Source organism: Triturus cristatus, chromosome 5_2 (assembly GCF_964204655.1).
Source record: "Triturus cristatus chromosome 5_2, aTriCri1.1, whole genome shotgun sequence".
NCBI classification, from domain to species: Eukaryota; Metazoa; Chordata; class Amphibia; order Caudata; family Salamandridae; genus Triturus; species Triturus cristatus.
The window spans coordinates 345,553,792-345,568,708 of record NC_140588.1 but is presented as its reverse complement, the minus strand read 5'-3'; the positions used below and the strand labels follow the sequence as shown (position 1 = coordinate 345,568,708).

At 43.6% G+C, this 14,917-nt stretch overlaps 1 protein-coding gene across 1 annotated transcript in view; it reads left to right on the top strand.

Annotated features, from left to right (window-relative positions):
* FOXF2 (forkhead box F2) overlaps positions 1-8,810 on the top strand; it is a 29,038-nt gene extending 20,228 nt beyond the window's left edge. The window contains exon 2 of the mRNA XM_085607142.1: positions 7,748-8,810. Within this exon, the coding sequence (XP_085463268.1) occupies positions 7,748-7,914 (167 nt within the window). The 3' untranslated portion in view covers positions 7,915-8,810. The remainder of the gene's footprint in view (positions 1-7,747) is intronic.
* Positions 8,811-14,917: the final 6,107 nt, after the last annotated feature.

Below are 14,917 nucleotides of genomic sequence, written 5' to 3'. Positions count from 1 at the left end.
CATAATTATAGCCCTTCCGCAACATAATTTGCTGCATAATCTGCAAATGTTATCCCTCAAAAATTTGGTTCTAGCTCAAACGGTTCAAAGGTCACCAAAAACGCAGTGACACGTGTTGTCGCAGAGTGGAAGGCCCTTTGTAAAGGTTGTCTGGTCACCTTTCAGTTGCTTATTGCTATAATTGGGTGGTAAATAAGTGTAAAAATCACAAATTAATGAAGTCATACTATCACAAAATGTGCTACATTATGCCGCATAATTTGGCTTTTCCTGCTGCATAATTTATTCAACCCTGCTGCATAAATAGGCTCAAAAATCCTCAGTGCCTCATAATTGGTTCATAATTCCTCACTGACTCATAATTCCAGTGGCCCTGATAATACATCGCAATACCTATGCACAATTATTATACTGCACATAATAAATACATTATGTATATTCAAATATAGATCGACAGCCGATTAATTACACGTGATTTGCACAACGCATACACAAGTACAAATGCAGTGGGAAAAGCTAAGTTTAGAGGTATTTGTAATTTTCTTTTTTTTTACTTTTAGCCTTACTTTAACTGAACTAGGTTAACCTAGTGGCCCAGATTTACTAAGATTCTGTGTAGCTTTTTTGGCGCAGCCCCAATGCAAAATCTATTTTGAGATTGACAAAGCCACGCAAAGTAAAATTTGTGTTAATTAAAAAAAAATGTGGCACAGCCCATAGCACTGCCTTGCGCTACTGTGCGCCAAGTAACTGTTACATGTGTTGGAGCGTGGGCATTCCCGTGCATCCCCCCCATGTATTTTGACTCGAACCCATGTCTCCAAAGACTTGTGAACATGGTTTGCGCCAAAATGATGCACCTACATCAGGCAGGCATAACCAGGCGAAATATCTTTATTTCTCCTCATTACTTCCTCTTTGCGTATGTGCTGTATTCATCAAGCATGCGAAGAGGAATAAGCCTCAAAGGCTAGTTTTTGTGCAGAAAAGTACCCCTTCTTGAACAAAACGATTCTGAGCAGAGCTGGCACTCTTGCGCCTTGACACAAGGGTGCCTGCATTGGCGCTAAGCAGCCACAATTGGTCCAGCGTTAAGAGAGAGCAGAGCTGCAGTATATCTTTGTAATTATGCTTCAGTTCTGCTCTCTCCTTTTCACGCAACAACGCAGCGCAGCGCATCAACTTTTATTGTTGCACTGCCTTGCGTGGAGACTTAGTTAATCCTGATCTGACGTTTTTACTAGTTCTTTGGTAGGCTCATTTAATTCGCAGTATGAAGTTAAATTATGGAATTCTGAAATGGGATTCAATTAAAGGTTTTAAAACATGAGTGTGTGTGTGTAGGTGTGCAGGGTAAGTTTGGCGTGTGTGTGTGTATTTTGTGAAGTTTTATGACTGTGTCTTCAGGATGAGTGTGCGTTTGAGTGGGTGGATAGAGTGCAGGTAGCAGATGAATGGTTTTTAAATCATTCATCATTTCCCCACTTTTGAGAACCAGATCTCAAACTGTCTCCTTTTCATCTAAATTTGGAGCTTTTTAATTCTTCTCATTCTTATCTCTCGACTCCTCAGTCCCATTTACTTTCTGTCCTGGCTTAATTTCTTTCTTCATGTTTATGTCACTCCTGCTGAAGCTCACCCTGAATATGCGCTTTCTTTTTCAAAATAGGTAGGCAAAAAAATATGTTTATTTAGTCCTTAGTCTTTAAAACATTGCACAGTTCAAATAATCCTGCTATGTACACCACATACAATTTATTGTAATTGTATTTGCATTTATGTGGCGCTTACTACCCCTGACGAGGCGTCCAAGCGCTTTTCGGCGAGTAGCACAGTACTCTGGAACCCAAAAAGGATTAGTGGTGAATTAGTATACAAAATCACCCAAAATCCACCCAAAACACGAGTCACATCTAAAAATGCCATATCATTTGAAAACCTTCTTGCATCATGTTGTGTCTTAATCTCGTATTTGATCAAAAAACAGGTTTTAAAATTCGACAACTCAAATTTATAAAATATAAACAGTCACATAAAAAGTGCAGAGTGGCATCCTTTACTGTGAGTCCACATAAGCAAACTCCTGCCTCACCTAATAAATTCTTCAGTGTCTCACTGTAAGTAAATAATGCGTTTAGGCCTTTCCTAAACCTTAATATGGCTACATGCATTTCGTCATTTGGTCATTTTTCCAGGTAAAGGAACACCGTAGCTTCCTGCAAAGATGCATGCAAGAGCTCTGTTGGTTTCTTTAATGAAACATATTCAAGATCCCTCGATCTGGATTTTTTTTCAAGGAACATTGCGCACATTTCCTTGGGCTGCTGCTAATTCTATTTAAATCTGTAGAAGATCCGTAGACTTGTTTAGAGTGCAACAATAATTTGTACTTAGGAGAAAAAATAGTGCTAACTTGATTACTGCTCTTTTTGCAGATTTAGAGTGATTGCTATACCGAATCACATCAAAATAAAAACCTCAATGGTTCTGCCCAGCATAGGGCAAATGCAAACCAAATGCATGTAGAAAACGAGTCATAACTGTGCCACTGCAAGTTTTTACGCCTGCCCTGGCACCAAAGTCTAAATCTGGTGGTATGCCAAGCAACAAGGTAAAACTAAGGGGCATGTGTACAAGGAAATGTGGGAGCATGGAGCTGCGCCAAATTTGGCAGTGCAGCGCTCCGACATTTCCAAAATACAGGAATGCTTTGTATTTACAACAATACGGTGCACCCCTGTTTTTTCCCTAGTGCTGGTGCTAAAATTAGCAGCCTAGCGCCAACGCCGGCACCCTTCCCGCACATAAGCAATCATAAATGGTGATTTGTTACTTCTATGTGTGCTGCACAATGTAGCACACATAGAAGTAGCAAATCATCAATATTTAATGCAGGGGTCTCCAACCGGTCGATCGCGAGCTACCGGTAGCTCGCCAAGGCCCAGTGAGTAGCTCGCCCGGTAGTATCGCAATTTAATAGCCCATTAACATCGTTGAGAGCATTTCGGCCTTTTTTTTATGTTGACCTCCCTCACCCAAACCAGCTGCTCAGATTAGCCTGAGTTTAGCTGTGGAGGGGTGGGCGGGCGAAGGAGGATGACGTTGTTCCTCCAGAAGTCTCAGAGCCACCTGCCTTTCACATCCTGGCACCGCGCTTTTCATCCTGCGCGTGGAGTGCCGGTGCAGAGCAGCAGGCATGGCAGAGCGGAGCGGAGCGGCCGTTGCTGGCAAACGTGCAGATGGTGCAAGCAATAATAAACTGCCACCGAGACCCGTACCACCTGCCTTGTTCAGCATGCCACCAGTTTGACCGGAGCAGCAGGTAAGCTAAAGAACCCTATACAGGCCTCATAAGCTCCACACCCGTAGTGAGCCCCTGTCAGGTCACATGAAACCATTAACAAAAGAGAAACGGAGTTAAACGCTGCAGACTCTATTTATGTGATGATTTCTCTCCTGTTTAAACTAACTTGATATTTGCACACTGCAAGGAAACAGAAAGTGATTTATTTTTCCGCTTGAAGGAATAGTTTTAAGAACTGAAAAATGTTAAATGTAAACAATTAAAATGGTACACATGCAATTCTTCATTTGCAGAGAAACACTTCAATTGCATAAAATAAGCAGTGTATTTGCTCACATTCCGAGGTTTAGCTGAAACGTTATAAAACAGTTTCATATGAGTGCAACTTTCAAAGGCTCGCTGAAATAAAACATTAGGCATGCTTGCTACCATGTTTGTGTTCAGTCTTATGCCAGATCATTTTTACGGTGAGGCAATGCTTGTTAGAATATCAAAAGTTGAGGGAAGTTCTGATGCCAGGGGTGGTTACACTTCACATCCATTATGTGAAAAGTGTGTGTATTGTCAGGGGTGTCACGCTGCATATCCATTATGTACCAAGTGTCTGTGCTGTCAGGGGGTGTAAAATGCTCATCATATACATTACCTCTGCCTTACTGGAAGGTCGGAGGCCCCAAGGCACACTCTGCCCCACTGTTATCTTACAACTCAACAACATTACACAGGAGATAGCAGTCAAGGTGGGTTACACATGGTGGCAGTTTGTCCGGCCAAGTTCATAAAAACAAGCCCATTCTCTGCGGCTAAGGCAGACGGACAACAAGAACATAAAATTACGTTTTAAAGAGGGATTTTTTTTTTTTAAATAGCAACGCTTCGAATCACAAATAATGTAATTTAAGTAATAGACTAAAGAAGGCTGGAAAAGCAAGGTGTAAATGTGTCTTCATGAAAATATATGTCCATCTTCCATTTCCAGAAATGCCACCAGACACGTCACATGCGACTCTTATCCAATCTTGGCTTTCTGCCCAACAGCACGTTGCATTCTGGGCCTTGTGTATGTGCTTTTAGAATTGGAAGTTTGAGCTCTAAATGTCAGCATGCAAGATTTGATCTAAAAGCCAGGACTGTGTGAACGTGTTACAACCGATATCAGGTCACTTGGCTAGCCATGATATTATTGTAGTAATGTTAGTAGAAATATTACCTTCCTGCCCTCAACAATACACAAACGACAACAATCTGTGGTTGTGCAGTCAACTGTAGTTCAAACACTAGTGTAGCCCTTACAGATGGGCGTAGGGGGAGGTCTCTTAGAAAAATGCGCAAGCTGCTTGGCCTTAAGTAGCTCACGATGATTGTCACTGATTAGAAGTAGCCCTCACTACAGAAAAGGTTGGAGACCCCTGATTTAATGACTATTTATGTGCAGGGAGGGACACCTTCCTGCACATAAACAATCATTCATGGCGTTTTATTCTTTCTCTGTGTGCTGCAGAATGCACTACACATAGAAAAAGCAAAAACGAGGAGAAATAAATGTATTTCTCCTCTTATCGCTATTCTAACGCCTGCTGTTGCATGGATTTTGGCGCTGTCTCAGATTTTCACATTCTTTTAAATCTGCTGCACTGTTAAAAAGCAATGGTTGTTGCGGTGAAACGCCCACGGCAACACCCATTACTTGACCGTTATATTTACAAAGCGGCATTAAGCAACAAAAAGTGGCTTAACGCCACTTTGTTAATATGGAGCAGGGCGATGCGCCACAGGAACGTCGTTAAAAGTGTAGTTCCTGCGACTCAATGCCCTTGTAAATATGCCCCTCAGAATATCCTATAGAAGTGTTTTCTGAACTTGACTCCCCCTCCCCCCACCCCAAAAGTTGTAATTTGGGCCCTTATTTTATCACAGTTGAGTGCTGCTCTTCCCTCACTGTGTTCTCCTTTTTTTTTTTTAGGTCTAGGCTAGAGAAAGTTTTCACTGTTTCTAGCCTCAGGTGTTCCAAAAAATCATATACAATAATTACAAATAGAGGATCTTTAAGTCCGCTCTCTTCATCCAGTGCCGTGTTCAAGTGCCATTCACATTTTGCTTATGCCCACCACAACCTACAGCATGACGTAGCGGGTCAGCCCAAGAAACTTATTAGCTTTCTTCACTGTAAGTGACAGAATTATTTTCTTGCACACTGTCTAAAAAGTAGTCCTCTTCAGTGTGAGGGCTGGAAGGCAAAGTTCTGTTTTTATGTTTTTGTTTTTTTCAATTTATACTTACGATGGATCATAGTTTACTTCCTTTTTTTACAAACCTGCACACCATCTTTTAGCAGTAGTATCTTTACTTTTTGTTACTTTTACAATCGTAATGTTTAGTGCATATATTTGATCACAAAAAGAAGAAAAGAAAAAAAAAACTTGCAGGTTTGCTATGGCTAGACCTATTGGCTTTACTAATGCTTGGTTTCTCAGTGTCTTCTTCACAGAGCCTAAACGCTATGCCGGTCTTCTGTTTCAGCTTCTCCTGCCTTATCGTTTTCGTATTCACAGCCTTCATCTCTGCAGTCTTCTCTGGGCTTCCGCAGCACAAACGCTACCTGTTGTTCCTCGTTTCCCTTCGATGTACTTTCATTTATTCACCTAATTGTTCATTCTTTATGGAGTTCTTTTCTTTAAGATTTCTGTCTGTGATCTAATTTGAATTTATTTCATGCCCTACAGAAACTTACTTTCACATGTACTCCTACCTTGTTTTTTGCTTTTAATTTTTCGAAGATCAATTTATTACTGTTTAAATTATTATTTCTTTTTTTTTTTTTTTTTTTTTTTGTTGTAATTGACTCGTATCACATTACCATTTTTTAAATGATGCACAGTGATTTGTGAAATACCACTAAATACAGGCCTCAAGTCGAGGGTAGACGCGCGTAGACACAGTCTACCTTCTATTTGGAGAGTGTAGATGCTTCTATTCTGCTGCAAAGCTGGCCACTTTCAAGTGAGTGCCATGTTCCTTTCCTATTTCTCCCAATATTCACAGAAAAATGCAGAGCTCGTCCTGACGTAATCCTCTGACACCAGGACACTTTCAGCAGTTCCTGCACATTGTATAGAGCAGCAACGTGTAGGGTGTAGGCAGAGAAGGGGCTTATCAGATTCCAGCCTCGCTTATAACAAAAGCCAGAGTCAAGTGGTCATTAGGCCTTGTTTTGTTGGAGTATCCTGGGTGGGAGCTATGGGAGCCTCACACTTAGATGCAACGAAGGGAAACAAGGGCTTACAGCTTGTTATCACTCCACAGGTACTTAAGAGAGGCACACTTTTCACCTTGTTCAGAGATATGCTTGCGCTGTAAGAATGTCAGATGTGTAGGTCTATCCCAGTATTTACACAAATAACAATTTAAATACCACTATTTTAATTTATAGCGTTTTGCTACTCATCCCAATGCAGTATCAGAGCGCTTTACATCACATATACACAATATACATTGACAATAAATCATATGTGTGTAAATCAATGTACAGGATGTGTTACATAGGACAGTGAGGGTTACAAGGTCTAGGAGCCACTTGTCCTTCATACCTCACGGTGCTGTATTAGAAGGATTACAATTTATGAACCACAAGTAACAAAAGGATCTCTGTCTTAAAAGCTGTAACCCACTTACTCATTTACATAAAATAAAAATCTGTCATCTGAGTGTCAAATAATGTGCTTTGCAAGAGACATATTAACCCTCTATGCTACTTTGATTCAAAACGAGGACTAGGCAAAACACAGAAACCTCCAGCAAATACGTTATCCTCCAGAGTTATCTTACCATTAACATTATGCCCTGAGATTTAGCAGGCATACAACAAAAATCTGAAGCAGGAGCCTTAACCCTATAAGATATTTTAACATACAGACATTGCAACCAGTTTAAGCAGAACAGATTTACTGCCACGTTTCTCATTGGTGCCTGTTTCTTTGTGGCAGGGTTTACACAAATAATTGTATAAGTTGAGGCCCAGATTTTGCGTCGGGCTGTGTCAATATTTTGGGCCAACCCCAATGAAAAATCTAATGTGTTAAATTTTGTAATGATAGACCTGCTAAACATATGTGAGATCCTAAGATCTGATGTCACTTCCTGTGAGGTCATGTGTTGCAATGCCACTTCCTGTGATGCCACATGCTATGTCACGTGCCATGCATGATGTCACTTCCTGTGGTGTCATATGCGGTGATGTCACTTCCTTTGGTGTCCCACTCAATGATGTCACCTCCCCCCTCCCCATTCTGCCTAACATGGTGAGTCCCCCCACTTCTGTTTTTTAGGACTTGAGCTCTGACCATATAAATGTAATCAATAGATAAAACATAATGTCCACAATGCACGCACTGCTGTTTTCCTGCCAAAACCTGACAGGCCTGTTTTTTTTTTTCTGTCTTGCAGTGGGTTTGCCGCGCTACCAGCATCATTCATCGCCAGTCTGCGACAGGAAAGATTTTGTCTTGAACTTTAATGGGATATCTTCTTTTCATCCGTCGGCGAGCGGATCATACTACCATCACCACCACCACCAAAGCATGTGTCAGGACATCAAGCCCTGCGTGATGTGAGCTGAGCCCTGATAATAATATACCCAAAGGCTGGGACAGCAGTTCCCAGTGAGTGTCAGACCGCGGGAGGGTGCACCGTGCGAGGACCGGCACCTGCAGCATCCTCCGGGTGCATCTTCTCTCCCCAGAGAGCAGATATTCTATGTGGTAGACAGTGCACAGGAACTGTTCTGTCTCCAGGGCTGGGCGTGGCCTTTTGCACTGCTGGAGTCAGTGGAAACTTCTTTATGTTGACTTGGAATCAAGGTAAACTGAGTTCGAAATGCAACTCCCCACTTAATTGAGTGAATTGTATGATCCTGGGCAGTTCATTTTCTTTCACTGCACCTCAGTATGGTGGTGTCAAATTTGGGAGCTTTAAGAAGGACATGGACAACACCAATAACTGCTACATATACTTTTAAAACTGGACTCTATTCAGCCTGGAAGTGTTTACAGGTGATTGAATTTCTGACTGGTGTGTTGTTTTATTGCAATTTCCACATTCACAAAGAAGACGTCTGACCGTCACCAATCACCAGTGTGCATTATTCACAAGCATTTTTTCGTATGCAACTTATTTTCATAGACAAAATAAACAACACTGAAAAGAAGTTGTTTTTTACATTTCAGTGTTACCGAAACTAGTCTATACACCAGAGCCTCTTTGTCGGTCCCATATGTTTGTTAGGATATATTTAAGTGAGTTCTGTGTCAGTTGTACCCTCCTATGAGGGATTCTCACACGTTCTGGCTTTTTAAATTTTTAAATGTTAAGTATTTTATTGATAGTCGTGTATATTCACACACTATGCTTTGCTTACTTCAAAAGGACATATTTGCACTTATGTATACTTAAAGTTGTGTCCAAAACATATCAATGGAAAATGTTTTCATTAAAAACTGCAACGTGGATTTACACCCTAAGTCTTTCTCTGCCGTGGACTTGCGATATCGCCAAATGATCCTTGTTGTTTGTTCCTCACAGATGTGGTTTTACCCCAAAACATTTGGTCGCCATCCTGTCTTTTGTATGAAGTACCTGCAGCCGAAGGAGGTCCAGAACCACATATTCATCCCAATGTGGTTTGGAGCCTCGTTCTCTGTTATATCATGCATGGCTCCTTATATTGTCAAAACATCCTCGCTTTTAGTTTTATTCTATATTTAATTATATGTATGTTTGTTTGTGGGCCTACGAAATGCCCCCAAAAAACCTTTAGTTGAAGGGATATTATGGTTGCAGTGCAAAACCTAAAAATCATTGGACCTCACCAGTTATGGAGAGCAGTGCAACCAGGACTTGATCTGTGATTCATTGCTCCTTACCTCACACTGCCTGTGATTGGTTGGTGAAGCCATACTGTGAAGGTAATTAGCATGCTATAAGCTGACGCCTGAGGTTCGGTCACACCATGTGGTCAGCACCGCCTACACCAGAGGAGACTGGGCATAGAAAGTCTACTGTGGGTGCAGGGCCTGGCCTCGTGTCAGAGCCTGCATTTCGATTCTGAGTGCATAAGCTCCCTTATGGCATTAGACCCGCAAATAGTTTGCAGATTCACAACCAATATGTATACATGTAATGTGTAGTCATTGATGGTCCACATGTTCCATTGAAAAGACATATTTTGATTTAACTATAACTCATGGACCAATGGACAGAACTGCATGAAAGTTGGTAGTCTTTTGACATGCCAATTTTCGTGCGGATCCATGCCGGGGGAAACAAAACGTTGGAGGGTGAGGCAAGTGTTTTAAAATAGATCTGTGTGCTTTTATTATTTGGTGTCCATTACATAGGTTTTGTGATATAAGCATTTTAAAAAAGGTGCTGTGTGAGCTTGAAAGGGTTAAAGGGTTAAACTGTTTTTATATCTGTGCAATTTAAAATCACAAATTTTGATTTGCTACTCCTCTCAATCAAATCTTGAATTTTTTGACAGATGTGATTGGCTGGAGAAGGGCTCTGAACATTTCTTTAGCACCTTTTTGAAAATGTCACTTTCATAGGTGTCTGACCAAAGAGGTTGCAGGTGTACACCCAGAGGCATGAAAAACATTTATCCCACACCAGAAAAAAAACGTAGAAATTGGAGCACGATTCGTAAATCAGAAAGCAAACACAGTCCCACGAGCAGCTGTTTTAGATGTCAGATTCAACTGCCATTTTGTGAATGATTTGCAAATCGATTACAATTTTTGTCTTTTGCACAGCAGAAAAAAGTTCCACTTCCAAGGGAGATACTCAAATAAGTGTCTGATCTCAGGGCACAAGGGGTAGTGACTAGAAGAGTGGAAAACACAAGGGGTTTGGGCACAGGGCTTTGCTACATACTATGCCCAGTTCCCAACTCTTGGGACTCTTGGCATCCCCCTCGAAGTGCCCTTCCTGTTGGCACTCATGGTACTGGGGGGAGGTGGGTTGCCTTTTCTGAGGACTTACAATCAGGGAACCACTTCTAAGTTGGGGGAATGTGCGTTCTGAGCCATGGAACTACTTTGGGGCCTTTTAGAGAAGGCCTTAGTTGTATTTTTTTCTCCCACCCCATCTACTGGTGTGAATTCTGTCTACCCTTGTGGTGATCTCCCCATGATACCTTCCTATTGTCCCCGGTCCTGACCTTTTGGTCCTCCTCCTTAGCAAGCTCCCTAAGGTCATAGAGCTTACTGTGAATCTGGTATTGGCACAGATCTGGAAAACAAAGATTGAACACGTGCTCCTTTGCAATCAAATTGTACAGCCTCTAATAATCCTTTACTTCACTGCCATTAACCCAACCATTCAATGTTTTGCTAAAGGAATCCACAGAATCCACCCAGGTCTGATTTTCCAGTTTCTGACTGTTCCTGAGCTTCTGCCTATACTTCTCTGGGGCACGGACATACTTTCTCATAAGGACTTCCTTCATGGTGGGATAGCTCATCCTGTCCCCTTAGGGTGTCTCTCCCCTCACTAGGGATGTGCTTCCACAGACTAGCCCCCCAATCCTCCCCAGGGATCCTGTGCATCATTAAAGCAATCTCATAGGCTTCAACCCAGTCAGTTGTCAATGTCATCCCCCATAACAAAGTCAGGCACCAGACCTTTTGGGATATGGACCCTCTTGTCTCCAGAGGGCACTGCAAGTTTGCTGCTACCGTCACTGCTGGAACCTGCCTGCCTGGCCTTGTGGTACAGCTACTTGAGACTCAGTTCATGAGCCAGCAAGATTTTCCTCTCCTCCAAGGCGTTCTCAGCCTCAGCCTTTTGCAGTTCTGCCTCAATGGTTTTGTCTCCTCTATCCTGAGCTTGGCCATCTCCAGCCTGAACTCCCTCTCTGCCTTTCTGTCCACCAGCTCCTCTGGGTAACAGACCTTGGGAAGACTCACTGCTCCCTGCTCTGGCAGGGAGTTCCAACCAAGGAGGTATATCCTCCCCTTCAGCAGATTTCTTCCTTTCAGGACTGACCTCCAATTCTCTCCTTGCTTTCCACCTCATCATCTCTTTCTGTTGCAGTAACTAGTAATTGGTGGACTTCCACCCAGGCCCTCAACACCTTTTGCAGCTCCACCTGCCTGGTGGTGCTCTTTGTTGAAAATCCCCTATCCTTACAGAACTCCTTGGGCTGGGCCACAGTGTAGGACTCAATGTAAGCCAGCTCAAACCCCATACTTGTAGAGGTGGGATCGGGCAACACAGAGGAAGAATTTAGAACAAGCCAAAAGGGCAATCGGGGAGAATTTAGGACTCAAATTGGACTCAGATACAGGATTTTAGTGTATTCCAGATCACTTTATGGCACTGCACAAACACAAGTCTTAATCCTCACCGCTGATCACCAATGTGAGAGATTTGGTTGTTGGTTCACTGGGATGTGAGCCCTGGTCAAGCAGCAACCACAATTCTTGTCACGGTGAGGCACAAACCAACCCTGAATTTACCTGTGCTCATCCTTCTGGAAGCTTGGCTTAGAGAAGCCAAGCTTAACATAGAGGCAATGTTTAAAGTATTTGTGCAACACTACAGACAGTAATAAAGTGAAAAACAATGCACAAATAGGATCCCACACCAAGTTTGAAAAATAGAACTTTCTTTAATAAATAAAACAAGATCAAAATGACAACAACCCAATCAGTAGAACCCGAGATAAGCTTTTAGTGAATGTAGTGCCAAAAAGCACAAAGTGCCAACAGTTAATATCTGGTCGCACTGGACTGGGACAAAGTCACAAGTTGATGCCAACCCTGATGGAGCATGGGCTAGCAACAGGGACCCAGGTAGGCTTTCTGAACAGAGTACTTTACATCCTAGTTTGCAGAGCATTGCATTAATCCACGTCAAAGATACGTCGCGCTGCCGAATCGATGCATTGGTTCCGAGATGTGGCAAGGCTGCAGTGCGAGGGCCTGCTTTGTAGTCGAGGATCCTGTAAATGGGGCTTGTGTTGCGAAGGTTCGACGTTGAGGATGCGGTGCACAGTCGGAGCGATGCGTCGGGTCCAAGGAGCTGCGAGGCTGCAATGCCGAGTCTGTCATCATCATCAAGGTTGCCTTCCGCGAGGGCCTGCGCCGAGGATGCGTCATGCAGCAGCAGTTTGAAAGGTGTTGCGGGCTGTGACAGTGATGCGTTTGTTTGCAACAGGTTCAATACACACAGTAGAAGAGATGTGTTGGTTCTGCTCTGGGCTGTGCTGCACAGCAGCAGAGATGTGTCAGTTCCACTGGATCCACAGAGGCTGGCAGAGCACCTTAAGCCCAAGTCTTGGCTGGGACTCAGGTGGCGGCACTTGGCAGGGTAAACTCACAGATGGAAGAGTCCAGGTACAAGGTTGTTGGAAGCCTGTTATGTCCCTGAGGCTTCAGATCAGGAGGCCAGCCAACTACCCTTTGGAGTCACCCTGGGTTCTGGTTTCAAGATATACAGGTCCAGTCCTTCTCACTCAGGCAAGAGGGCAGCATGTGGTAGGTCAGCACAGCAAGGCAGCAGTCCTTCAGAGCAGCAGTTCAGCAGGGTGGCAGTCCTTCCAGCAGCACAGCAGTCCCTCTTCCTGGCAGAGTGTCCACAGGTCCTGAAGTGTGCCGAAGAGTTGGTGCCTAAGGTACAGTATGTATCCCTAGTTGTGCCTTTGCAATGTGGAGAAGCTTCTAGAGGCATGGCTTTAAAGTGCACAGGTGCCCTGCCTTCAGCTAACTACAGGGGGCATGCAGCTCTTTGTGTGGAGACAGAGCATAGCCTATTAAAGTGTAAGTGGTGTTGGGCCCAGCTCCTCCCTCCCATCCTGCCAATGATGACCCATCTAGTCACACTTAAGCTCCCCATTGTGTGTGGGTGTCCAGGAGGAATACACAAATCCCAACTGTCATCCACACCTAGTCATGTGACTCAGAGACAGGCTGCGGGAAACAAATGGTTAAGGCAAGAAAATGCCAACTTTCAGACATTTTCATGAACAACATTGTATCTTGTCTGATATTATTTGACAAATGCAGTACGTCATTTGATTGTGATCGAGAAATTTAATTAGCATGACCACAGTCTTTAATCATAATATATTTTCAACCTTTTTTTTCTTTATGCATTTTGCATATCACAATCGTAAACATTGGAGAACATCCAGTTAACATCCAGTGATCAGTTGATCACCAATGTGAGAAATTGGGTTGTTGGTTCACTGGCATGTGGGCTCTGGTCAAGCTGGAACCACAATCCTTGTCAGGGTGAGGCACAAGCCTACCATACATTTTCCTACAGTCAACCCTCTGGTAGCTTGGCACAGAGCAGTCAGGCTTAACTTAGAGGCAATGCATAACGTATTTGTGTTATACTTTAAACCGTAGTAAAGTGAAAAACAACACACATAAGGACCCCGCACCAAGTTAGAGGAATAGAATTTTATTTAATAAGTAAAACAAGACCAAAACTACAATATCCAATCAGTAGAACAGAAAATATGCAATTTTAAAGATTTTAGTGAAAATAGCGCCAAAACTACAAAGCGCCAACTGTGAATATCTGGTTGTGCCAGACTGGACAAAGTCACAAGCCCAAGGCGACCGGGATAAAGCAAGGGCCGGCCACAGGGACCCAGGTAGGCTAGCTGAACAGAGTACCTTAAACCCTGGTTTGCGGAGCATTGCAAGAAACCGCGTCCAAGATTCGTCACGCAGCCAAAGAAATGCATCGCTTCTGAAATGCAGTGAGGCTGCAATGCAAGGGCCTGTGTGATCGTCGAGTATCTCATCAACAAGCTTGTGATGCGAAGGTGCGGCATTGAGGATGCGGTTCACAGTTGGGCGATGCATCAGTTCTGAGGAGCAGTGAGGCTTCTGGCATCATCGTCAGGGCTGCCGGCGACAAGGAATGCGAGTGCCTGTGCCGAGAATGCAGTGCGCAGCAAACTTTCCGAAGGCTTAGCAGGCTGCAGCGGTGATGCAGGTCTTTGGGACGGGTCTAATCCACTCAGCAGCACAAATGCTTAGGTTCTGCTTGGGGTTGTGCTGCAGAGCAAAGGAGATGTTGGTTCCGCAGGATCCACAGAAGCTGGCAGAGCACCTTAAGCCTACTTCCAAGGGTTCTTGACTAGGGTGGCACCACTTGGCAGGGTAGGTTCACAGATGGCAGAGTCCAAGTACAGATGTAGGGTTACTGGAAGCCAGTTATGTCCCTGAGGCTTCAGATCAGGAGGCCAGCCAACTAGCCCTTTGAGTCACTCAGGGTTCAGGAGATACGGTCCAGTCCTTCTTACCCAGGCAAGAGGGCAGCAGGTAGCAGTCCAGCAGAGTGGCAGTCCTTTCAGCAGCACAGCTGTCCTTCTTCCTGATAGGTCCAAAAGTGTACTGAAGAGTTGCTATCTGAGGTCCCGTATTTATACCCAGTTGTGCCTTTCAAGTGGGTTGAAGCTTCTACAGGCATGCTTTTGAAGTGCAGGTGCCCTGCCTTCATGGCCCTGGTTCCAGACTAAATACAGGGGTATGCAGCCCTTTGTGTGAAGAGAGGACAGAGTCTATTCAAGTATAAGTGGGGCTGGGTCCAGATCCTCCC